Genomic DNA, 25,873 nt, shown 5'->3' with positions numbered 1-25,873 from the left:
TGTGTATTTCGAGAAGGCAGGCAATATCGGAAGGCAATATTTTGACTTGAAAAAATACTTTAAACAAAGATAACTTCACTATTTCTTCACAATTTTCAATGAAACAAAGCACAATCTGCGCCGCTTACTGAGCCCTGCATTCGGTCTTTTACCAGAGTTTGATTGAGAGTTTAGTTTATTTAAACACTTCGACAAACTTTTTCACAATACGGCCGTCTGACGGAGCACTGTCAAAACATGATTTTGGAAACAGGTTTAGCGAACTGTTTGATGAAACTAATGATTTTATCAAATTTAGGTAATAAAACAAATGCAGGTCACTTTAAACGTCATAGACTGCCCTTTGTTTCATTTAAAAGTGTGTTATAAAAGAAAAGTTATCTTTGATTTAAGTCTTCATTTTAAGCAAAATGTTGCCTTCGACTTAGCATGATGACGTAATTTATCACGTGGTATACACACACTCTGTTTAATGAGTTCATTGCAAACTAACTGTAAATTGTTGAAGGCAGACGTTTTCTTCTTCGCATAATTTTACTGTCAGTTTATTGTAGGAATACTGCGCCTTTAATAGATATCTCCCCCCCCCCCCCACACACACACACAACACACTTAAAACTATCCACGTGTGTTGATGTTTACATCGAAGAACAAATTTAATATTAATAGAAATAACCGCTGGATATGTATTTCAAAATATAAATTTTTTTTGGTCCCGCAAACAACCCAATAACCACAGGGCCGGACGTTAATTATCTGTTGGTCTAAAGTCCAACCTTTAAGTCTCGTAAAATACTTAAGTGATAGTTTACACCAAGAAACGGGTTCGATTCTGTTAAAACATATGCCTTTGTGAACTTTATAAACGAACTGGGATAATGTCAAGTTTTGGTCGTCTGCATGCGTATGGTTTTTGTTCATTCGGAACTCCTCGGTATATATATATAAAGTGGTAAAGAAATAAATAGTGTTGTGTAGCCGTCTTTTATAAAAAAAAAAAATGGCCGAGGAGGTCCGAATGAACAAAAACCATCCCGCCAAAATTGCTTACATCAACGAATAATTAATATGGCAATATCGTTGTAATTTTGCCTGTTCGATATCTTAATATCATAATGACTTCAAAATTTGATTGAAAATATGATTTAAGTTTATTATTATTGATTTTCGTTGCATTGTAAAATTTTGAGTTTTTAAATTAATCAACGGCTTAAGCGATGATGCTTGCCGCCATTTTAATTTATGAAAATTTGTAAACATTGCAAACTATGGTGAATTTCACGTAAATAACATTGCGTTGGTTAATGGAAAGTTGAAGACACCTTACTCAAGATGTATATTAAACAGGTAAATTACAGTTCAGGCAATCGCATGCTCACGTATTGCATTCACAGTACGCGTTTATGTTTAGTTTAACAAAGAAAATGTACATCATCTTTCACTGATTCAGACATTCACGGTCCGCATCATTCAGTCATACTAGTAAGTGCATTTATGTCTTCTCCAATTGCATATTACATAAACCATCTCACAAACCGAAATGTTTGTGATCTGTTGTCCACTTTTGTATTACTAATATGTTGTAAATATGCTAAAATGTTCAGATTATGTCTGAACATTTCCTAGTCATTAGAGTGGTACTGTAGTGTGTGTGGGTTAGAACAAGCTGCTCGGTTTGCTCAGTTGGTTAGAGTGCTGTGCTAGTGTTCAGGCGGTCATGGGTTTGAGCCCCACATCGGATGCACTTTGTAGTGTGTGTGTGGGTAAGAACTAGTCTAAAATAATAGACGTGTTTTACGAGATTCTTCCAATCCCTAACGTCTAAACTGGAATGTGCAAAAAACGGGGGTGTTTTAAAAATATTAAAATTCTTTTAAGTGAAGTATTTTATGGTTGAAATTGATCATAAAGAGTTATATTCATATTTTACCATGTAATTGAAATGTTATTTTGCACTAAACAAGCATTTAATGCATTAAAACAAGTTGTTTACCTTTCCAATAAAACGAAAGTTGACTGACACTTACAACAATTATGCGAAGGGGAACAACTCGATACAATCGTAATAACTCGGCCTCCTCCGACAAAGCTTCGAGATAGACCTCGTTATACAATCGTAACAATTCGGCCATGGCCGAAATGTTCCGAGCGATTTAAAACTGAAGCCTTGCAGGTTCCCTTCATGTATATATCGTTATGTTTTGACAGAATGAAATGAAGAAAAGCCGTCAAACTCATAATTATAAGTTGGATATTTATTTTTTGTGTACGGAACTAATGTAAAATAACATTATCTGGTAATATTTGTTGTTTTTATGATATTTTACAGACGCTATATGCTTTAACCCGGAATCCTGATCGGAACAACTACCCACTTTTGATAATAAACAATTAGTACGTGAAGGATTTGCCATATCAAAAATCTAAAAAAAAATCTGTCAACATACAATTATTTGGACTAGGTAAGAACCAGCCGCCCGGTTAGCTCAGTTGGTTAGAGCGCCTTGCTGGTGTTCCGGCGGTCGTGGGTTCGAGCCCCACACCGGGCGCACTTTTTCTCCCAGGTTTACTTTACTGGTGGCAGCGGTAAATGGCAGGAGTGCATCCGTCGGCCTTAAAGGTTAATGGGGGGAGGAGTGTAGTGTGTTGGTAAGAACCAGCCGCCCGGTTAGCTCAGTTGGTTAGAGTCCTGTGCTGGTGTTCTGGCGGTTGTGGGTTCGAGCCCCACACTGGGCGCACTTTTCCTCCCAGGTTTACTTTAACTTTTCCACCAAGGTTTACTTTACTGGTGGCAGAGGTAAACGGCAGGTGTGCCTCCATTGGCCTTAAAGGTTAATGGGGGAGGGATTGTAGTGTGTGTGTGTTAGAACCAGCTGCCCGGTAAGCTCAGTTGGTTAGAGCGCCGTGCTAGTATTCCGGCGGTCGTGGGTTTGAGCCCCACACCGGGCGCACTTTCCCTTCCAGGTTTACTTTAGTACTGGTAAGTATAACAGGACAGCAGTGTTCGACACTAACGGGGTCCCGGGATCCCGAGGACACCAATTTTTCAGGAGGAATATAATAATGTCATGAATCTATAAAAAAACAGGTCATTTCACAGTGCGCATGCGGGTTAACGCTTCCGCTTTGTTGTTTACATTATCAACAAGGTCAGAGGTGACGGACTTTTATAATCGGTACAATAATTATGGTGAACTAGTTTGCTCATGTGTCAGAACCGCCAAAAAGATGCCAAAACTGCTGACTTTGATGCCTTAATGATGCGACCATCGAGTTGTTACCATTGAAAAGTAAAAGGCACTGGATTTGTATGTTCAATTTAATATTAAAACAGGCTTATTAATGAAAAAAAATGTAAAAAATGGAAGGGACTCTTAATTTCAGGAAGGGACACCTGATTTCAGATGTTGGTGTCCCTTCGGGATCCCTTGGGGAAAATGGTTAGTGTCGACCCCTGGACAGGGTGCATGGTTTTTTCATACCTAGTTAAGTTTAGCCAAATCTTACTCCCCCTTTATCAATGGCAATAAATGTAAGACCTGCATCTACAGGGGCGTAGCTAGCCCTCTATTCATGTGGATTTATAACTGTGCTGGGGGGGGGACATGCTAGTAAACGTTTGAAAACCTTGGTGCAATCTGAGCGTGCTGAGGTGCTTTATTTATTATTGAAAAATAGACAGTTTTAGTATGCATACTGCAGCTTTGGCTATTTTTTATATATTTTTTGTCAGAATCATGTGGATTCAGCATTCAGACAGCTAAGTGCCTGATATAGGTTTTTAAATAATCTTGGGAACTGTAACTAGTAAAGGTAACAGGTATCTTTGATTAGTTGCCTGTCAAGATTTAATCTTTTGCAGTTACATATATACTCCAAGATAAAGTTCTAAGTCACATATGGGTGAAAGTTTTTGATCTTTTGAATTTTCAACTATTCTGATACAATAGTATTCAGGTTTGTTAATCAAATGCGGGTAAAAAGGCCCACTTTCAAAAAGGCCTGATACCAAAAAGGCCCAATGCTAATAACTGTCTGTGGCACATGTTGTTTTTAAAAACCTAAAGAAGATGGCCATTGGTCATATTTTTCACTTTCCTGTGTTTAGTAATTGTTATTCAGAAATTATCATTTTGGGATACAAGAATTACATTAACACCTAGATTGGAACATCTTTCTGGTACTGGGCCTTTTTTGACCAGACACCTTGTCAATTACTAAATTGTATTACTATATATATTGTATATTTCCAGGTGATCATACAGGGCTTTCGGAGTTATCGTGAGCAAACAGTTGTAGAGCCATTCAGCAGCAAACATAATGTTATTGGTAAGGATAGTTTTGTCATGATCTTGAATGCTGAATATGACAATTGTTATTTAATAGCATCGGATATAAATGGCAACATTATCACGGTATCATTATATTTCTTAATGTATTAATTGTCTTATGTAACAGTTTTTCACATGATGTCATGTGATGTAATATATCATATATATGGAAATTGTTTGCATGATACAGTGGCATTTTAGTTATGATATATATATATATATAAAAAGAATAGTACATTAGTGGTCTTTTAATTCAAAATTTACGTTTGTGTTTATAAATGCTAAAAGATTTGGAAGTGGATATATATCGGATTATATCATTTAAAGAAAATAAGTGTCCATCCAGATACCTGCTGCTAATTGTTGGAATTTTCCCAGTGTGACCTTTAATTAAACTTCCATTTTTAGCTCGACTATTCGCAGAATAGGTGGGCTATACTACTCGCCCCAGCGTCGGCGTCCGGGTAAAGTTTTAGGGCAAGTTGGGATTTTCACTTATAAGTCCAATACCCTACATTCAATTGACTTAATACTTCACACAGTTGTTCAGGGCCATCACATGATGAGGTTAGATAACTCCATATTATTCTTTACACAGAGTATGGCCCCTGATTGACTATGGAACTTGGGTTAAAGTTATAGGGCAAGTTGGAATATTTATTAATTAATATTATTTATTAACTTCTATATCCTGTGTTCAATTGACTTAATACTTCACACAATTGTTCAGGACCATCACCCAATGAGGTTACATAACTCCATATCCTTTATACAAGTTATGGCCCCTGATTGACTTAGGTTAAAGTTTTAGGCAAGTAAAAGTTAAGGGCAAGTTGGGATTTTAATAAAAAAAACTTCTATACCGTTTGTTAAATGCACTAATAAAATTCAAAATTATTTACGACCATTTTACAACAAGAAACATAACTCCGTTTTAAACCTAAATACAAATTATGGCCCTTGAATTTTTTTTTATTTTTTTAAATTTCTTTTGAAAGACATATTTGTATATTCTTAACCACATTTTCATAATGGGAAATCAAGTTTTTTGAATGACTTGCGTCATTGTTTTGGCGGGCTGGTGGGAGGGCAGCATCAAAGTCAACTTAAGTATTAAATAAATTTAGTTAGGTTTGACATAAAGAGACCAAACTTGGTATTTTTATATGTTATTGTATTCTAAGTCAAAGCGGCGTAGTCGAGCGCGCTGTCTTACGACGGCTCTTGTATTATTAATAAGAACGTTGTATTGTTTAAAGATGTATTGTGAAAATAAACAGTTGAAATTGTATTTTCTTAATTTCAGTTGGAAGAAATGGATCGGGAAAGAGTAATTTCTTTTATGGTAAGAACAAACATGAACATGATTGTGTAAAGTAAAATAACTGCTGTTACTGATTGCTGTAGTGAAAACTGGATTTTCTTATGATTAGTTTTGAAAGCCCAAGATTATTCATCAGATATTCAGCAGGCAACTCCAAATTCTGTACGTAATTTTATTCTAATCTTTGTAGCGATCCAGTTTGTTTTATCTGATGAGTTCAGTCACCTGAGACCAGAGCAGCGTCAGGCGTTATTACACGAGGGCACAGGTCCCAGGGTCATATCTGCCTTTGTGGAAGTCATATTTGACAACTCAGACAACAGAATTCCGGTTTGTTCTCCAGCTTGGATTTATAACAAACTTTCAACAGAGTTGAATGTCTTATTATACCCCCCAAAACAAAGTTTGGGGGGGTATACTGGAATCGGGTTGTCCGTCTGTCCGTCTGTCTGTCCGTCCGTTTTTTTTTTGTCCGGGATTCATCTTTGTCGTTATTGAACAAATCTTTTTCAAACTTTCAGATATTAATGGCCATGATGTAAACTTGCGCCTCTGTGAAATTGGTACGGGTCACATGACCCTGACCAGAGTTATCTCCCCTTGATGTGTTAAAGTAGGCAAAATAAGCCCTGTCCGGGATTCATCTTTGTTATTATTCAACAAATCTTTTTCAAACTTTCAGATATTAATGGCCATGATGTAAACTTGCGCCTCTGTGAAATTGGTACGGGTCACATGACCCTGACCAGAGTTATCTCCCCTTGATGTGTTAAAGTAGGCAAAATAAGCCCTGTCCGGGATTCATCTTTGTTATTATTCAACAAATCTTTATCAAACTTTCAGAAATTAATGGCCATGTTGTAAACTTTCGCCTCTGTGAATTTGGTACAGGTAACATGACCCTGACTGGAGTTATCTCCCCTTGATGTGTTAAAGTAGGCAAAATAAGCCCTGTCCGGGATTCATCTTTGTTATTATTCAACAAATCTTTATCAAACTTTCAGAAATTAATGGCCATGTTGTAAACTTTCGCCTCTGTGAATTTGGTACAGGTCACATGACCCTGACTGGAGTTATCTCCCCTTGTAGGCAAAATTAGCTTTGTCCGGCCTAACTCCAGGGCAAACAACCTAGACATGGAGGGGTGGGGGGTATTCGTTAGCCTATGGCTTACAGTTCTAGTTAATAGTAGTATTTCTGTGTTTAAAGTTCTTTATAAAACATTGTTTCCGTTGTTGTTTTTTGTCTGGTAGTCTAGAATTTGAGCGTGGAGTTTATGTTTCATTAGTTAAGTAGGTATTATTTATATTGTGATTCAATGAAGAGAATTTAAGTGTCATTCTGATAGGAAAGAAAGTAAAAGTGTCTTGGGATCCCGAGGACACCAAATGTCATTGAGTAACATCCAAGTCAAGTGTCCCGACATGACACCATAACCTTTTGGCAAACCATTGCTATATAAAACCCCAAAATACATGTTAGGTTCATGCAGAAATTGATTATAACACAGGGGGTAATAAAGTGCAGACATTTTAAGTTTTTCATATATGAAATTCATCTGCATTCTATTCGTAATCAATTCTTTATATTTTGGATGAAAATATATCTGCATATACTCTCACACATTCAAAGTAATGACAAAATTGCCAAAACATGCAAGCAACGAAACCCTATTGTGTACTCGATGTGCATCAGATACATGCTTCGCACTCAGCATTTCATACATAAATTATAAAATATGATTCCAACCCTTTTGTGATTTTTTTAATGCTTAAAGCAGCCATATATATACACTTTTAAAGTTCTTAAGTTAACTGAAAAATTTGAGAGCACTTCTTCACCATACGTGATAGCTCATGTGAAATTCTATGTGAAACAGGTATATAATAGCCTAAATTTACACATAGAACAGAGGGACACTGAACTCCAGGAAAGGGCCCTGAAATAAATGGTGTCCCTTTGGGATTCTTAAGACATATGGTTAGTGTTGACCCCGGGAAACAATCAATATTTAGTACTTTTTCTTATTTGTGTAAATGATATTTTTATAACTGTATATTCGGGTGTTTTACAGATTGACAAAGATGAAGTGGTTTTGCGACGAGTCATTGGCTCGAAGAAAGATCAGTACTTCTTGGATAAGAAGATGGTCACGTGAGTAACTGTTTGGCTCTCACTTGTTCACTTTGCCATTCATATTTTGATGCTGACTGATATACTGCATAGGTTGGGAGAGTATTTGGTTTTGGTTTTCAAATTTGAATAAGAGTAGTAAAGTTCTGCGGCCAATTATATTAAAGGACCTTGATGGTAACATCAACAATCTTAAATATGTATAAATCTGTCACTAATGCTTAAAAGTTTATATAGTTTTACTTGTAATTCCTCAATTTTGTCTTAGTTTAGATAATGGCAAAAGTTAAATTCACACAAATATATAACAAAATAGCAAAAATATGACAGTAAGATAGTTTCAATTAACGACAAAGATCAATTGAAGAATTCAAGGAATTAAAAGGTGACCCCGATTGTTCAGAAGATATATTAATTTGTTGTTTGACAAAAAATTTCAGGAAAGGCGATGTGATGAATTTACTGGAGAGTGCAGGTTTCTCCAGGAGTAACCCATATTACATTGTGAAACAGGGAAAGGTTAGTGTCCGTGTAGATCACTAGATGAGTATGGTAGATGGCGTTGGTGTAGTGACAGTAAAGTACTGTTTTGCTATAACTCAAAAGACGGTTTCATCCAGGACTGTAGGAACAGTGTTGTGCCTGGGACAGATGGTTAACAGTAGTGCTGCTCTGCTGAAAATTGGTCGAAGTTACGAAATCATTGCTATGATTCTTCTTAAATGGCCCCTGAGCCTTTCAAAAAAACACCTTTGAATAAGCCTTGAGATATGCAAAATTCACTTAAACGTTTAACAGCTCTAAATCTAGTTTTGCAAGTATAATGCTTTCAAACAGCTTTGTTATCCCGGTATGTCTTTGTGAAGGACATATCTCAGTATTATAAAATATTCAACATTCAAGTTACTGAAGTATATATTAAGATACAAAGAATGATTATTACTATATGTTTCTATTTCTGGTAAGTGTTTCAACATATGTATCGCATTGTATAATGTATGCTAGTATTGCCTAAAGCTTTAGTTTTTAAGCTTATTCTCAACAGAACTTGATATTTTTTGGTGAATTTTTATTAACTTTAAAACATTGGGAAGCTCTTTTAAAAACTTACGTCAGCCAATTTTAAATTTTATAACATTGTTTTTGCCCACATAGCTAATCTGGGAGTCTGTGTATTCCACTTTTAAAATGCCTTATTGGAAAAATAATGACACTGTGAAAACTGGGAGACTGACCAAATTGAAAGTTTTATTGATTACTAATAACTGAACACAATTGGAATACCCTGTGTATCATTCTAATTCCTTTTTCAATTATGTTCCCTAGATAAACCAGATGGCGACAGCCCCGGACTCCCAGCGCCTGAAACTTCTACGAGAAGTGGCCGGCACGAAAGTTTATGATGAACGCAAAGAGGAAAGTAAAGACATCCTCAGAGAAACAGGTGATCATTTTTCCATCTGAAAGCATTATTGATAATATAGTTGAAGGAAAATGAATATCTATTGTGCAGCCTGTGAAGCCTGGTAGACACTTTGCAGGCTGCACTTAGGGATCATCATCATTGTCATACTTTCATTTCCAATTTACTTGTAAAAGACCATGAATGAACTTGAAAAATAGTTACTGCACAATATGTCCATGATTTTTTATCCTACAGTCATTAAACTTGGTAAGAATATTGTTCATGAATATTTAAGATGACCCCTTTTGATAACAAGTTCAGTTGGTCTGGGGTCTTGGTGACCTTTCATTTTTTCGCCTTATATTTTAAAACACCCTTATCCTAAGGTCATCAAAACAATAACCTTAATGCCTATAAATTCTAGCGTTTAGAAATTTTGACCAAGTTGAAGTAATATTTTAATGTTCTAGAGGGAAAGCGTGAGAAGATCAATGACCTTTTGAAGTACATTGAGGAGCGGCTGATGACCTTGGAGAATGAGAAGGAGGAGCTCAAGGAGTACCAGAAGTGGGACAAGATGAGGAGGTAGGTACTCAAGTCTTCAAAGCATGTACCATATTTGTCTTTTTAGACTTGCATGCCCTTCTTCCTGGGCATTTTTACAGATAAAGGCACTAAAAGATGCTCATTTTTGTTCAAAACATGAACAGATTGAGCTTTTTTGCCTTAATGGTGGTTACTTTAGTGTTTACAGTGTTCCTGCTGAAGCCATTATTTTAAAACTCTTTTGATAAGAAATGATTCTTCAAATTTGTATGACAAATTTTGACAGGATTTTTAGTGCATGATACCTCTCAAGGACTGCCCTTCAACATGTAAGGTTAGTCTAATGCTCCAATCGTTTTACAGTGGACAAATCTACTTGTTCAGTTCAAAATTGGGAAAGTTATTTAGGAAAAGGCAAAAGAAATCTTAAAGGATCTTCCTTATACAGGAAATTAAAAATGTGATGTTTTTTATTTTATGTGATTTACTGTTTGTCCCAGGTCCTTGGAATACACGATACATGACCATGAGCTGCGGGACACAAAAAAGAAACTAGACGAGCTACAAGATAAGAGAGACAACTCTGGCGCCCAGTCACAGAGGTACCGGGACCTAGCCCAGGCTGCAAATGATAAAGTCAAGGTATTGACATAAATTATTCTAGATCTGAGATGGTTTAAGTTAAGAATAAAAAAAGAAAACAAGATTTCTTTACTTATGGTCATGAAATTACAAATGTGTCTTGTACATATGCATGTGTTCAAAGTATTAAATTGTGTGCGGCGATCAAACTTTAGGGAAACTGCATGTCATGATGTGAATTAAATCACTTCTATTGAGTCTGTGTATAACTCCCTGTTTAGAAGCTTTGCATTATCAAAGGCCATGGAACATTTATGATGATGTTTTATGATGTTGTTTTGTTTTGAAGCTATCGGTATTTTCTTGAAAATCAAATCATTTGAAGCCGCTCTTATTGTCTTGAGTATCAAATTGTAACACAATCTATACAGGCAATTAACAAAGACCTCCGTGAGCTGAAGACGCGAATGCAGACAGTGTTTGATGAGAAAGAACAGCTACAGTCAGAGAATCAGGAGCTCACGAAACAGAAGGCAAAGCTTGAACTCACCATAAAGGACATACAGGATGATCTAGAGGGGGACAAGAAAGCCAAGGTAGAGGAACAAAGGATTGATTTAGTTAATATGTTTCTATGTTATATGTCATTCAGATTCAAAGTAAAACTTAACATATCTTATATGATAATGGTTGTATTTTCAGTATTTTATTTGGACATATTTGGCATTGGAGCTTTGCTCCATGGCCAATTCTAAAACATATACTCTTCCTAAATGTGGAAATGAAATTCTGAATTTCTGGTTTTTATTTTATTTTATCAAAAAAATATGCAGTTAGAAGGTTTTGGAATGCAATATTTTCTCTTGCAAAATAGTCAAAGAAAAGTTCCTTGAATTAATTTAAAGCCTTTGAAACAGGACATTAAAATGAGAAAGTCTTGACTAACTACAGTGTAGCAGACTGTTAACGTAACTTAATTTATTCCTAAATAATGTTGAGTAGAGGTGCCCTCATTTGTTACTGAATCAAGCTACAAATTAGTTTTGCTATTTTGACAATTTGACGCCCTACCATATAGAACCTAGAATTTGAGCAAGCCCTGAAATGATTTTACTAGTGCAGGACTTGCAGATTTGTGCTTTTTTGACCACTGCCTTAAGTTATGTACATATATAATCAACTTTGTACTGCGAGAACATTGATTGTAAATTTTATGTGTTTTTTTTTTCCATCTATTCATCCAGAAAAAGTCTGACGCTGAGTTAAGTAAGGTAGATGAGAAGATCGGGCGCACCCAGAAATCACTCGAGTCCATTACCCCCCAATATGAGGCTCTCAGAGATCGAGAAGAGGAATGTACACAACAGTATGTACTTGCATTCATTGATGCATTAGATCAGATCATCTGAAAATGAAATACATTTTCAAAACAAAAAACCACATGTGGTATGTTTATTTTTTTCCTGATTATTTTTACCACATTTTGCAGAGGCCAAATTCTGGTCAGATAAAACCTTCACTTTTGTACTTAGTTAAACAGAAACTGAAATATGCATGTTCTGCATTTCAATATAATGATATTTACAGGATTTGCATAGAAGAAGCTGAGAATTCGGGGGCCCCAAAGGTTTTCTGAAAAATTGGAAAGCATTATTTTTTTAAACTTTAAAAAAACAACTTTGAAGTCATACAGAAATTATATACATTTACCTGCAGGAGGCAATTTTGATAAGTAACTGTTGTTGATGGCATTACAGAGTACTCAGTAGGACAGAAGTGTATGTGAAAATACATTGACACAAAATTGTATTTTATGTAAGTAGTAATAAAAGCAAAATATTCACGCCTGTGTTCAGGTTGGCAACAGCAGAGCAGCGTCGTAAGGAGCTGTATGCAAAGCAGGGTCGGGGGAACCAGTTTCGGTCACGGGAGGAGCGCGATTCTTGGATCAAGAATGAACTTAAGTCACTCAACAAGGCCATAAAAGACAAGGAAGAACAGGTATACAGTTTTATATGTTCTACTTTCCAAACACATAGTGATAATAATGTCATAGCCTCGGTTATGTCATCTTGCAAAAGCTTTAATTTTTGCCACTAGTGAAAAATGAAATTTTGAAGGTTTGGGCCATTACTTAAATATTGTTTAAAATATTCTTATAAAGTGTAGTACACATGTTGCCCATATTTCAGATCCGTAAATTGACAGAGGACACCGGTCAGGAAGAGAAGCGCCGTGAGATGTTGGAGACGAAAATCACTGAGGTGAACCAGAAAGTGGAGCAGCACAAGGAAATCATTGAGACAAACAATAAGTCATACAACGAGATGAAGAGCAACAAAGATGAGCTGCAGAATGAACGCAGGTAGGGGTGGGTGTCAAGATAAATGACTCTGTCATAGTCTTAATAAGTACGTAACATAATTGCTGAAAATTTAGTATAAGTGGCTTTGACAAAATATAAATTGTGCATAGATTGTATCTTTATTAGAGATCACTATGCTTCAAACTGGCAAATAAGGGCTCTGTGCTCCATTACCCTATGGTTTGGTCGCTACTTTCTGACTGACAAGTAGGGAGAACTACCGGTATGCTACGACCATCAAGTACAGGCCTCACCACTCTTTGATGTTGGGTACTAGGGCAGTAGGCTCTATGAATGTCCAGTTGCAGTAAGGGGCATTACACCTTAAGACCGACAAGTAAAGGGCACTGTGCTCTGTGGAAGGCAAGTTTATGGCACTACACTCTGAAATGCAATTTGGAAGCACTTCGCTTCAGGACCTCGAAGTTTGGCCCATATTATAACAATTGCATGTCACTTATTGCAGTTCCCTGTGGAGAGAGGAGAATCATCTACAGCAAAATCTTGTGTCTCTAAGGGATGAGTTGAGCAAGAAAGAGCAGGCACTACGCTCAATGACTGGCAAGGTACGTGCAATGAATTGAGGGAATATCTTTGACAAGCTCCATTACAAGCCATATTGTTTGAGTCATTCCAGAGTTATCACCCTGTAATTATAGAAATGACCTATAATCTTGTCAAATCAATTACATTAGAAGCCTTTGTCCAATCATCACCATATTTGTTCAGAAATTGTATAGGTTTTATATCTCAGACAAATTTGATAACCAGCCATATTGCTGTATTCATTCGAGAGTTTTTGCATTTTAATTATAAAAGTTTACTTTCATCGGTCTTGTCCAATCAGTTACTTTAGAATCATTTGTCCAATTATCACCAAACTTGGTAAGAATGTATATGGGCACAATATCTTGGTCAGGTTTGATAACAAGCCATGTCACCACTGGTACTGAAGAGTTGTTACCCTTGAATTACAAAAAACTATTCACTGTGTCCTCTCTCTATATTTGGCTTAACGTACAACCACTTATCACCAAACTGGGTGTCCTAAAAAGAGGACAAGCATGTAAGGCCATTAGCTGGAGCTGTTTTACAACAGAATGTACATTTTGAGAACTCCCTAGTCAAATGAAGGAACATTTGCCAAATATGATAGGAAAAAGCGAAGGAATAATGAAAAATATTGTAAAATATTTAGAAAATGATATTTGTTTATAGCTCTTAGTCACATATACATAGCTGATTTTTTCCACTGTATAAGCATTCTACAGTTTAAGCTACTTGCAACGTTTACTTGATCTAAATTTTACTTTTGCAGGCTACCTTGAACGGTATCAATAGTGTACAGAAGGTCCTGCAGTCATTCCGAGACCGTAACATTCACCTTGACCTCATCGAAGGCTACTACGGCACTCTTATAGGGATGTTCGAATGTGACAAGACTTTCTTCACATGCGTGGAGGTCACTGCTGGGGGAAGGTATGGGCAGTCAGCTTTTGGAAGTTTGTTTCACTTGAAAAGTCCCTTTATAGAAACAATGTCTATTTTGCCTTCCTTGGTACGGTTGCTTGTTTCACTGGCACAGGGCTTTTTCTGGCTATTTTGAGAAGATGATCTTTACTGAATACTCATCAACTTCAAAAGGAAAGTCAGAAATTGCAGCCTATATCTGGTTTAAGCATCAGAAATAATGAAAAATATGATCTGCCAGTGAGGAAAGAAAGCCACTAAATTTGTGCCAATCTTCTGCCATATTGGCACTATATTTTCTTAAGAGTCATTGGAATCAATATATACTATTTGGCATTGAGATATAGCTGAATAATGGAGGTAAAACAGCCTTTCGAATAATAACATACAATTAATGTATCATAAGTTACAATGGTAAAGTAGGTAACTGATGTTGGATTAACAGGGCAAAGGAAACAAAATTGGGTGAGAATGTAGCTCGAATCTGAATATGGTTTCCTGTGCCCTGTACATCCTAAATTGGGTCACCTGCTAACCTTGTAACATGTATATCACATTGAAAACCTGTTTACTTTGATTAAGCACCAACACTATCTGGGAAATGCTTAATTTATTCACTGGAATCAGAAAATAGATATTTTTGTACAAACAAACACCGTGTGACTTGTCATTGACCAATGGTTTTGCATCATTCACGTTGGAGGCGTGATTGATAAACTTTCAGGTCCCTAATCTTCTGTGAACACTTTGTTTGGCAGGATGTTTCATCATGTTGTGGACAGTGACAGGACGGGTACGGCCATTCTTCAGGAAATGAACCGAATGAAACTCCCCGGGGAGGTCACCTTTATGCCCCTTAATCGGCTAGATAACCGGGACACCAGATATCCCGAGACAAATGTATGTAGTCTTCCTTTAAGGTTTTACAGCATCTCTGATTTCTTATTCAATGCATTAATTTTCAAATTTAAAAATAAGAGCTGAGTTTTATACAGATTTTGAAAAGTTTGGACATAAAGGGTATGTATTAATGAAATATTGTAAAAGTTGTCAGATTAATGCTTATAGTTGATGTCTATGTTTAATTATTTTTTTTAGCATAATTGCAGTTTTTACTCAATTGAATGCAGACAGATTCAAAACTGCTGCAAAATATGACATAGAAAATACTGATAATGAAATAATATACATGTCCCCCCCCCCCCAGTGTAGTCAAATATAATGATATATATATTAAGGTTTTCTGTATTTCAAGTGTTAAAGCATAAGTAATTGTATAGTCACTGATACTTAAAGGATTGAAAATCAGTCAAAATCCTTCTTGATTGTTGTCAATAATCAAAGGGATCATTTTGATCAATCATGCATTTCATTATGGAAAATGAATCATTTCAGACATGTGGAAAAGTACACATGATAATTTACATAAATATTGCTGATTGCTGTATTGAAATACTTTTTTTTTTACAACATTCATCATTTTAATCCCAATTGTTACACTTCAATCCAGGATGCCATACCAATGATCAGTAAGCTGCGCTTCGAAGATAAGTACAGCCCCGCACTGAAGCATGTGTTCTCTAAAACCCTGATCTGCCGCAGCATGGAAGTGGCCACACAAATTGCCCGGACACAGAACCTTGACTGCATCACACTTGATGGTACAGCTTACTTGTTTACTTCTTTGCAACTACGAGGGCTGTTCTTAAAGTTTGTGGACAGTAAATTAATTCAACCAATTATTTACGTTCACAATTTAAAGTGTACAATATGTCATTCAATGTTATGGAAAGAAGTATCGAAAACCTCTTTGAAAATACTGATTGAAAGAATGTGAGGTTTTTAACAACCACCTCATTTCTGGACAGAGCACTTGACACGTGATGGCGCCATGTAAAGAATGCAAATTATGTTAAAGACTGCAATCTGCCCAGATTTTTGCTACGCTTTCTCTTAAGATGCTTTTTCATTATCATTTTATATTATGTTTTTGTAAAAAAGATCAGTTATTCGTGATATAGACCTACAGTTGTTTTTCTTCTCTTTTTTTCTCATTTCTTATTGTATAAGTTAAATTGTACAACAATGTAGTTACAGAAAGCTAAATAAAACCCTCCAAGGCTCATTTAAGAACAGTTTCTGGTCAGAAATCTTTCGCTTTTAGTCAAAATGGGAGTCACAAGGATTTTTTCTGCAAGTTTAATTTCAACGGTTTTCAGTGTCGCTATTTCCCCCTCAGTTTCTCAATCCCATACAAATATTATAACATTGATGATCACATTCATATATCTCGCAATCAAGTTTTTTGTAACCCAAAACATTTTCATGGTGCTCTGTGCTCTATACCCTTAGTTTCTTAAGCGAGGTTAACTAGGATACGATATGGTCATATCTGCACAATCTAGTTTGTAAATGATATTAAATTATAAATAGGTGACTCTTTTAAAAGTTTGATCAACATTATGTAAATATATTGATTATCTTTACTAACAGAGATATATACAGTGATAGTAGATTTAGTAAACTCATGCTTGGTGTGTGACACCTTGTAACACTGAATCAATACATTCAGGTACACAGTCAATTCTCAATCCTTTAAATGTGTTATAGCCTTGAATCTTGAGGAGCTGTCACATGTTCAAAGAGTTAAGGATACCCAAATTTTCTGTCTTGTTTCTAATTGCAGTGAAATGGCCGTGATTCCTTATTCACTTAAGTTAATCAAAACCACTTTTAAACATCATTGATGGTATTAAATGTAATCTAACATTCCCTGACTCTTTGATAAAAAATACTGAATGTTTAATAATGTTTAATATGATCACAACAGGTGACCAGGTGTCAAGGCGCGGAGCCCTGACCGGTGGATACTATGACAACCGAAGGTCGCGTCTTGACCTTCACAAGTCGAAGGAGGAGTATGCAGAGAAAGTCAACACCATGGAGTCGCAGTATAATGAACACAAGACAAAGCTGGAGGAAATTGAGGGACAGGTGAGGCTATGAATCATTATCTTAAAGATGTGCTTGTTCAGTCATTAAAGATTTTTAACACGTCTGAAATTAGAATACTACGTATTATTTAAGGATTTATTATTGTTTTTTTTGTGTATTCATGCACTATGAATACTTGGTCATGGTTTTGCAAATCCATACAACAGATCAGCACAAAATAAATAGTAAACAATCCTTATATTTACATTTTATTCTGCTTTTTATATGCCCTTTCATAGAATGGTATGTATTATAATTTCGTCTGCTGCGTATGGTTTGTCCAGAATGTTGTCCGATCAATTACTATACACGAGTGAAAATTGAGGTTTTCTCAGATATAAGTAGTTCATGTTCTCTACATCTGTAAACAAAAAAGAAATCACATTCTGCTAATTCCAGATCAACAACCTTGTGTCAGAGATGCAGCGTATGGAGACTCGGAATAGTAAGAACCGTGACAACTATGAGAAGATGAAGGCCGATGTCAGGCTCATGACCGAGGAACTCAAGAACCTCCAGAAAGGCCAGCCTGGCAAAGTAGGAGTTTTTGAAAGAAAATAATCAACAGTATTAAGCTTGCATAATTTTTTTTGTTAACTGATCAATTTGCTAGACAGAGCACTACCTCAAAACAGGCCAATTAAATTTCTACAGGTAACATAAAGATACACTCTTACTCCCTTATCACAATTAAAACATTTTTTTTAATTTTCTGAAAAGGATGAATAAATATTGAAAACAATGGTTTTTCATGTTTAATTTGAAAGAAAGGTGCAAAAAGACGGTATTTCTAGCTTATGAATTGATACAAGATCACTGTTAATCTTTTAGCACTCACCAGTCATTTAACATTTGTGTGTTTTAAGCTATTAAATACATACAATCTGTGTGGTTGTGGTTTTTCTCAGAGTTTGGGGAAAGGACTCAAGCTTAAAATATTGTAAGAGAAAATTAATATGACTCTGTTTATTTTAGGGTCGGAGTGTGTCCAACTTCCACAGTAGCCTTGAGGCAATGCAGGCGACTGCCATGTCACTTAAAGAAGAGCTGGGCACCGATCTCCTGTCCCAGCTGAATGTGGAAGACCAAGGCGAGATGGACAAACTCAATGACCAGATCAAAAACCTCACGCAGCAGAACAAGGACTCTCTCAAGGAGAGAATCAGAGTCAGTATTAAGTCTTTGTAGAAATGTGTGATTACTGGTATGAAATCTGTTTACTGTGTATCTGTTGGTCTTTTGTGACAGAAATTGTGTAAGGGATATTGTTTAATAAGAGAGAGATGAGTCACTTAAACCGTAGACAGGGATATAAAGACTTGTTGAAAGACAGAAGTTTTAAGCCTTAGAAATAAACTTATAAAGGATGGCTAATATGAAGTCATAGTTGCCTGTTGATCTTTACTTTGAAGAAAGTGTCAATGATTCAAAATTCAACCTGCTAAATGAATAAAACTTTTTTGAAGGTATTCCGTAGATACTAGGTTTTAAATTTGGTGCTATTAATGTTGTAAGACTTAATTTAACCAAATACGATCTTGTGATCTTACATAGTTGTCTTGTCCACAACATTTTACATTAGTTTCATCCCACAGCTTGAAGGTGAGAAGAACAAGCTGGAGAATCTGTTGTACAACAATCTGATGAAGAACCGAGAGCGGATATTGTCGGACATGCAGGAGGAGGATGTCCAGACGAGGCAGAGCAAACTGGAAAACTCCAACACCAGTCTCGATAAAGTGGACACCAGGCTTAATGAGATCAAAACACAGATGAAGGGTAAGCTATAAGAACAACATTCATGTACATCTGTATCAAAGTTGCACTGCCATTGGGGTTATTTAACTAGTAATATAGAACTTTCTAGGTTGATATATATACAGGTAATACATGTACATGTTTGATAAACAAATTATTTTTTTATCACCTTTCAATGCCTTTGATGTACGATCAATCCCATCCTCATTTGTCTGATAAAAAACACAATGGAATATTGTTTGTAGTTTAATAAGCCATAGATAACCAAAAATTGAAAAATGAAAGTTGTTTTCCCCACAAAGATTACAGATGACGACTATAAAAACACTTGTCTCATTTCTGTGTGTTATTATCTATTTTTCAGACCTGGATGATGGTTTGGAGAAATTGAACAAGGAACAGAAAGAGCTTCAAAACAATATTGAACACTGGAAAGTATGAATATGATAAGCCAGGACCTGTTCCTTTAAAATATCTATTAAAAATATTATTATGCCGTTAGTTTACCATCTAAAGCCAATCACATTGATCAAAATTAGCACAAGCTCACACACCTGGAACAGGCACCGACTTGTAAAATAGCAGGATTTCGTCATATGTTTAATATATTACGGCTTGTGTGTAAAAATCTCATTATCATATGATATTGTTCAAGAAAATGTTAATTTTGATGACTATAGTCTTGGAGTGATTGGGGAACTCTCTCACTCCTAGGCTATCATACTGAATGTGATCTTGTCTTAATGTAGGGTCAAGAAAAAGATATCCAGGAAAAGTTAGGTGATGACTCCAAAGAGCTGGAAAAGATGACTAACAAACAATCGGTGCTACTCAGAAAGGTAAGAACAGCAATTATTGCCAGCCTTGTGACTGGCATTTGTATGTTTGTTCGGGTTGGGTTTTCCCATATGCACTCGATACCTTTATTGTATTCAAAAAACATCTTAGATATATCTAAAAGAGTACTAGTAATATCTGATGTTTTTAATGGACAGCAAAGATATACGGACATTAAACCGATATAAATCACAGGGGTTTGTTTTGACAAAAGATATGAACAATGTTTAATACGGCAAGGGATTTGAAATGGTCAATGTAGGACATCTTAAAGAAGCTAAAATGATACTGATAACTTCCTTCTTCATTTTTATTTAAAACACAATTTTCAAGGGTTATTTATTTTGAAATTACTGCTGGAAGAATGTTGTTCATGGAATGATGTTCATGTGTTGATTCATAGTCATACATGGTTATTTTATAGTGCTGTGAGCTCAGTTTATGTCCTTCTGTAAACATATTGACTGAACCAATTTTCCTTGTTTCAGTCGATTTCCTCATTTTTGACAACAAAACTTTAAATTGTCATCTTTGATCTTTGATCTGATCTGTACAAAAAAAGAACTTTTGTATATAGAGTGATAGGGATACTCCTATTTCATACTGGTTTCCTCTTCTTTTTTTTTACAAATTTTTGTTGGCATCCCTGAACATGTTAACTGCAAGTGATGGCACAATGATTGATATAATCACTGAGGAGGGCCCAACATCTGTGTGAATTGATAACAATAAGCCATTATCAATTTTCATTTGACTTTTATTATATACTTAGAATATATTATATGCATGTATAATAATATTTATTGAGGCATAACATAGCATATCCATGTTAGTGCTATTGGTGTACAAATTTTTTAAATATATTTGTTAATTATATTCTTGTCACGATATATTTTGGGCCAAGTTTTAAATATAGAAGACAAAGAATAGTTCAAATAAACATTAAATATATTTTTATACTAATGAATACCCTGGTAGTATGTAAATACACTGAATTATTTCCAATTTATTTATTGATTATCATTTTCCAATTCTATTATCGATAATGAAATTTGTTTGATTATTTAACACCATTAAATACAAAATAAAATAGTAATATTAAAAATACTCAATAATATTGTGCTTTTACTTGCAGAAAGATGAATGTATGAAGAAGATTCGAGAACTTGGCTCTTTACCAAGCGATGCCTTTGAAAAATACCAGAATCTCAATTCTAAACAGGTAAGACTTCCAATAGGCCTTTTCAGCATAAAAGATCTTTAAGATTAGCTAAATATAAGTTTAGCGAGCGTTTTTAAATAACTAAATATTCACAAAAGTAGTGTTTTTAATTTAAAAAGAAAAATAACATACTTGATTGGCCATTTATAGGCATTTCTAACAGTGATGTTTAAGTGTTCTCTTTACCACTTTTAAATATTAAAATTAAAAGTTACCTGAAAGGATTTTTCAATGGTAATTAATTGGTAAATTATTTCAAGGTAGAAAGACAGAAATTGTATATGTACCTAAAGCATAAAGATTTCACTTTAGCCGAACATATTAAGGTACCTTTTGACTCCATATTGTCTATTATATCCTGGTACTAAAAATAATGCTTATGTAGATGCCTAATGATAAGAAATTTATATTTCTTGTATACACTCTTATACTTCTACCCACAGTTGTTTAAGAAGTTAGACCAGTGTAATGGAGAGTTGAAGAAATACAGCCACGTGAACAAGAAAGCCCTTGACCAGTTTGTTAACTTCACAGAACAAAAGTCAAAACTCATCAAGCGAAAGGAGGAACTCGACAGAGCTCATACAGTAAGCTGAATGAATATCTGTCCTACTAGTAGTAACATTAGGTTTAATATATAAAGATATGCCACCTGAAGTGTGATTCTACAAACTGTCAGCTTTTGTCATATCTGAGCTATAAGAAATTAGTATAAAGTTCTCTATCATACTTGTGTAATATTAAAATGGCTGTACTATGACATAAACATCTAGTCTGCAATAAACTATATGTACATGTAAATAAAGATGCATGTTTTGTATATTTCAGTCTATCATTGATCTCATGAATGCCCTGGATCACAGGAAATATGAAGCAATTCAACTTACATTTAAACAGGTGAGCCTTTTAGTAACTGTGGATTTATTTAATTTAGTTTCATAATTTTTCTGTCTACTAAGGTGATTCTTAGCAAATCATTAAGCTTGTTAATTTAAAAGCTAAGAAAGTACTTGTTTTTACTCTCCCTTTCTGATGATTATTTAATAGTGTGCACATATTCTACCTTGCAGAAATGACCAAAACCATTCACAAAAAAGACCTAGCGAAATTTATCTAAAAATGAACAAATCAATCTGCATCAATTGATCATTACAGTCTGTTTGTTGATTGTTTTAAGTCGGAAGTTTTCTTGTTGCTGAAACATTAAAGCATGTACATGTTTTTAAGTTCCTTAAATACTTTTTTATCAATGCTTGTGTGATAAACTCATTATGTATGTACATTTACTACATGTGTACATGTTAAGTGAATACTAATGGTTATCAGCGATGAGTTGATTATCAAAATAATTTTTGGGAGTTCTAGGCTTATGAAGTCTCTTGGTGTAATACCTGAAGAAAAAAACATAAAAAACACAATCAGTAGTAATAGTTTAACATTAATAGAACATTTCTTATTTTTTACTGGGCAGGTGTCAAAGTACTTCAGCGAGATATTCAAGAAGCTGGCACCGGATGGCCACGCTCAGTTGGTCATGAAAAAAGGGGACACAGATCCAGGGGTAGGTTGAACTTCTGTCATTTGAATTACAGGGGGGCTTTTGGAAATCTTTTCCTGTGATAGCCTTGGTCTCATTATCGCTATCAGTGTGAAATTACTTTTACAGAGGCAAAAACTCAAATCGTTCAAGATATTAAAACATTAAGCACATATGTTGACAAATAATAAACACATCTGTAGCAAGGCCAAACACTCTGACTTTAGTAATTGTTGAGTTATGCCCCTTTTCAACTTTAAAATATTAATAAGCGTTGGTATCCCGTTACCTCTTCTACGCAGAGATTTGTTCTATTGTTTTTAAGATTGTTCCCAGCTAAGGTAGATGAATGTATTTCAGGGAGAGGATGATGAAGGGAACCAGTCACAGGAAGTGCCATTGGTGGAACAGTTCACTGGGGTTGGAATTAGGGTGGGTGTTTTTTTCCAGTTAAATCCCTGTCAAAAGTTTTTGTAACTTGCCAAATGCTGAATAGGCGGTATGTTTTTATTTTTGTTTTGTTTAATTATAAAATTATGAACACTTTGAAAAGTTGACCATTCATGTATGTTGAGGTCTAGTGATTTGGAATGAGCCGATTAATATCCATATTCTATATATTTTAGTTTCTTAAAATAAGAATTTGAAACTGTGTTTTTCAGGCATAAACAGTAACAAGCATAGCTGATGTATACAGATCTCTTCCTCTGGATGAGAGCACACAATTGATTCATATATATGATTGTGTATTTGCCACCAACAGGTTTCGTTCACTGGTAACCGTGCGGAGATGCGAGATATGCAGCAGTTGTCCGGGGGTCAGAAATCCCTCGTAGCCCTCACCTTGATCTTTGCCATCCAGAAGTGTGACCCCGCCCCTTTCTACCTGTTTGATGAGATTGATCAGGCCCTGGATGCACAGCATAGGAAGGCTGTGGCAGGTAGGCTTTGAAGGAATTTTGCAAAATATTTCAAGCAAATGAATGTAGTGGAATACTGGATGCGTGACATAGGAAGACTTTTACATTTTGGCATATAAACTGCAAAATATTTAAAACAAACAATTGCAGTACAAAGACTGTCGCTGGTTAGGATTTTTAAGGAATATGAATTTGATGCAATATATTATGTACATGTTACCTGTACCTGACATTTATGTAATCATTTCTTGATAAATCCTGTCAGTTTGCCATAATTGCATGAATCCCTACGAAAGTGTATTTGCTTTATTTCACAGATATGATTCACGAGCTCTCTAAGGATGCCCAGTTCATCACGACCACATTCAGACCTGAGTTACTGGAACATGCCGACAAGTTCTATGGTGTCAAGTTCAGAAACAAGGTTTGTTTGAATATACAGGCTAAATGTTTACATTTATTTATTTGCAAAAAGTATGTTATTGATCCATTAAAAATAAAAAAATAATATTTCACTGTTTTAAAAAAGGAAATTACATTTTGATACTTTTCACTGTTTAGAAATTCTAAATCAAACATCAGTTCACTCAGGGCTCCAATGCAACACAATTTGCATTTTTTGATATCGCATGTTTTCTGAAAAACTTAAATTTATGTCATTTAATAGTCTTTAAAGGCATATAATAAAAAGAAAAATTGTTCGTTTTGGTGTATGGTAAGATCTTTTACCTTATGAACATCAAAAGTTTATATTTCACAAGTGAAATTTTTACTTTTGGTGCTCACTCAGTGAAATATATTACGATCTAACACTGAAACAAACAAATATATCATCTCTATCCTAATATGCTGTGTAACTATCTCAAAATAAGGTACGGGTATCCAAGTACTTAAATTGCTTGAATTTAATTTATTATCCATGTATTTCAATTGCCTTGAGTGTAATGATTACAAATAAGATTTGATTTGGCATTATGTATTATTTTTCCATGTATATATAGCAGAGTTTCTTCACAAACAAGATTCATTTTATACGAACAGCAAGGGATGCACTTAAAGTATTAAAAATAATTTGGAAGCAAAAATCATTCAATGTCCTCTTTTTTTGTTTCTTATGTACACTTATAAATGTATATGTAGTTTATATACTACAATCCTAGCAACATCTGAGAACTGAAATTTATTTATATCCCTTATTATTAGTTCCTGTCATATCTCTCTGAACGCAATACTCCGGATTACTTCGCGAGGGTTTAAATATTTATAATTAATAAGGTCGGGAATTCAACACTTAAGCAAAGTATCAATCAGCCATTAATTGTCTAGAACATAAAAAATATAAGAAAGGACCTCAGAGATTAAAATATTCCACAGGAAATCTTACATTTCCACTGGACTTGCATGTAAATTTTATGACTTAAATGTTCTATTCCCATATATGATTGCAGGTCAGCCATATTGATTGTGTGAGTTACGAGGAGGCTCAAGACTTTGTTGAAGATGATACCACACATGGTTAAGATACAGTGACAGTGACATTTATTGGATTCAAGATAGTGACTGTCAGAGTATGTGGCAGAAGGAGTTGAAGTATTTTATCAGATTTTAAATCAGAGGATTCAGTGTTTTAATGTTGTTCAGTTATGAGGAGAGATAGACTTTGCCCTGAAAATGTGGTAAGATGACTAATGAAATCAAACAAATCACTGTGTAAATTATTGATATAGAAAAAGACCAAAAGAATTTGATGAATAAGTTGAAACAATATAAAAACTATCATGTGGGAAGGTAAATTTAAATGAATCAATTTTGTATGAGGTACAAGACAAATAATTTTGAATGTGTCAATTAGGGATCCATTTCATCAAGAATTATGGGAGCAGTTTTAGGAAAAATATCCTATGTACACTCCTAGGAATCTTGATGGAATGGCCACCGGATCTTTGGCTACAGATGATAGTGCTTGCTGAACATAGACCAAAACCAACATTGTACACTCAATTGAATATAAAGTCCTGTTAAGAGTAATGGTTATTGTATATGTTCATTTTAAAATGCATATAAATATATTAGTTTCCCCATATACATTTTCATTAACATTATGAAGTTTTTTTTTGTTGTTCCATATTGTACATTCATTATAGAGTTCATCAATAAAATAAAAAAATATCTGAATGTTTGTTTTCTCGTTTAATATTTAAATACTTCATTGTTGTACAGGTAATTAGAATTATTTGATGAAATAAGATAATCAAGACATTGAAAAGAAGGTCAACAGAGAGTGAAGGAGTCACATGCTCATAGTAACATCAGGAGTAGAAGTTTAACGGATTCTTGCATAAACTTTAATTTATCTTGGAATAAAACAACAAATACCTTTTGCTTTTCAAGACTGGATGTATTTTGGAATAATCTGCGTCCAGCAGCGTCCATTGAGTTGTGGGCGCAC

General features: G+C 34.9%; 1 protein-coding gene and 1 non-coding gene across 2 annotated transcripts; both read left to right on the top strand.

Annotated features, from left to right (window-relative positions):
* Nucleotides 1-1,194: 1,194 nt before the first annotated feature.
* Nucleotides 1,195-25,595, top strand: LOC128212100 (structural maintenance of chromosomes protein 3-like). Its single transcript, XM_052917359.1, has 31 exons — nt 1,195-1,347; nt 4,254-4,329; nt 5,638-5,676; nt 5,846-5,985; nt 7,730-7,809; nt 8,229-8,307; nt 9,115-9,232; nt 9,664-9,778; nt 10,240-10,381; nt 10,753-10,917; nt 11,566-11,687; nt 12,178-12,322; nt 12,514-12,686; nt 13,153-13,252; nt 14,005-14,165; nt 14,915-15,056; nt 15,667-15,817; nt 16,987-17,150; nt 17,550-17,687; nt 18,126-18,317; nt 18,746-18,929; nt 19,273-19,343; nt 19,658-19,747; nt 20,881-20,967; nt 21,411-21,554; nt 21,796-21,864; nt 22,439-22,528; nt 22,865-22,936; nt 23,268-23,445; nt 23,742-23,848; nt 24,873-25,595. Exons 1-31 carry the CDS (start codon nt 1,333-1,335, stop codon nt 24,942-24,944), a joined length of 3,621 nt encoding a protein of 1,206 aa, XP_052773319.1. The 5' UTR covers nt 1,195-1,332; the 3' UTR covers nt 24,945-25,595.
* On the top strand, nt 2,476-2,549 carry Trnat-ggu (transfer RNA threonine (anticodon GGU)). Its single transcript has one exon. It is a non-coding gene; the product is annotated as a tRNA-Thr (tRNA).
* Nucleotides 25,596-25,873: the final 278 nt, after the last annotated feature.

Source organism: Mya arenaria, chromosome 12 (assembly GCF_026914265.1).
Source record: "Mya arenaria isolate MELC-2E11 chromosome 12, ASM2691426v1".
Lineage (NCBI taxonomy): Eukaryota > Metazoa > Mollusca > Bivalvia > Myida > Myidae > Mya > Mya arenaria.
Note: the sequence above shows the minus strand (reverse complement) of the source record. Positions and strands in the feature narration are given on the sequence as shown.

Coding starts and splice junctions, on each gene's coding strand:
- LOC128212100 (XM_052917359.1), top strand. Junction 4,330..5,637: donor CAGCAAACATAATGTTATTG/GTAAGGATAGTT, acceptor TCTTAATTTCAG/TTGGAAGAAATGGATCGGGA. Junction 18,318..18,745: donor CTCTCAAGGAGAGAATCAGA/GTCAGTATTAAG, acceptor TTCATCCCACAG/CTTGAAGGTGAGAAGAACAA.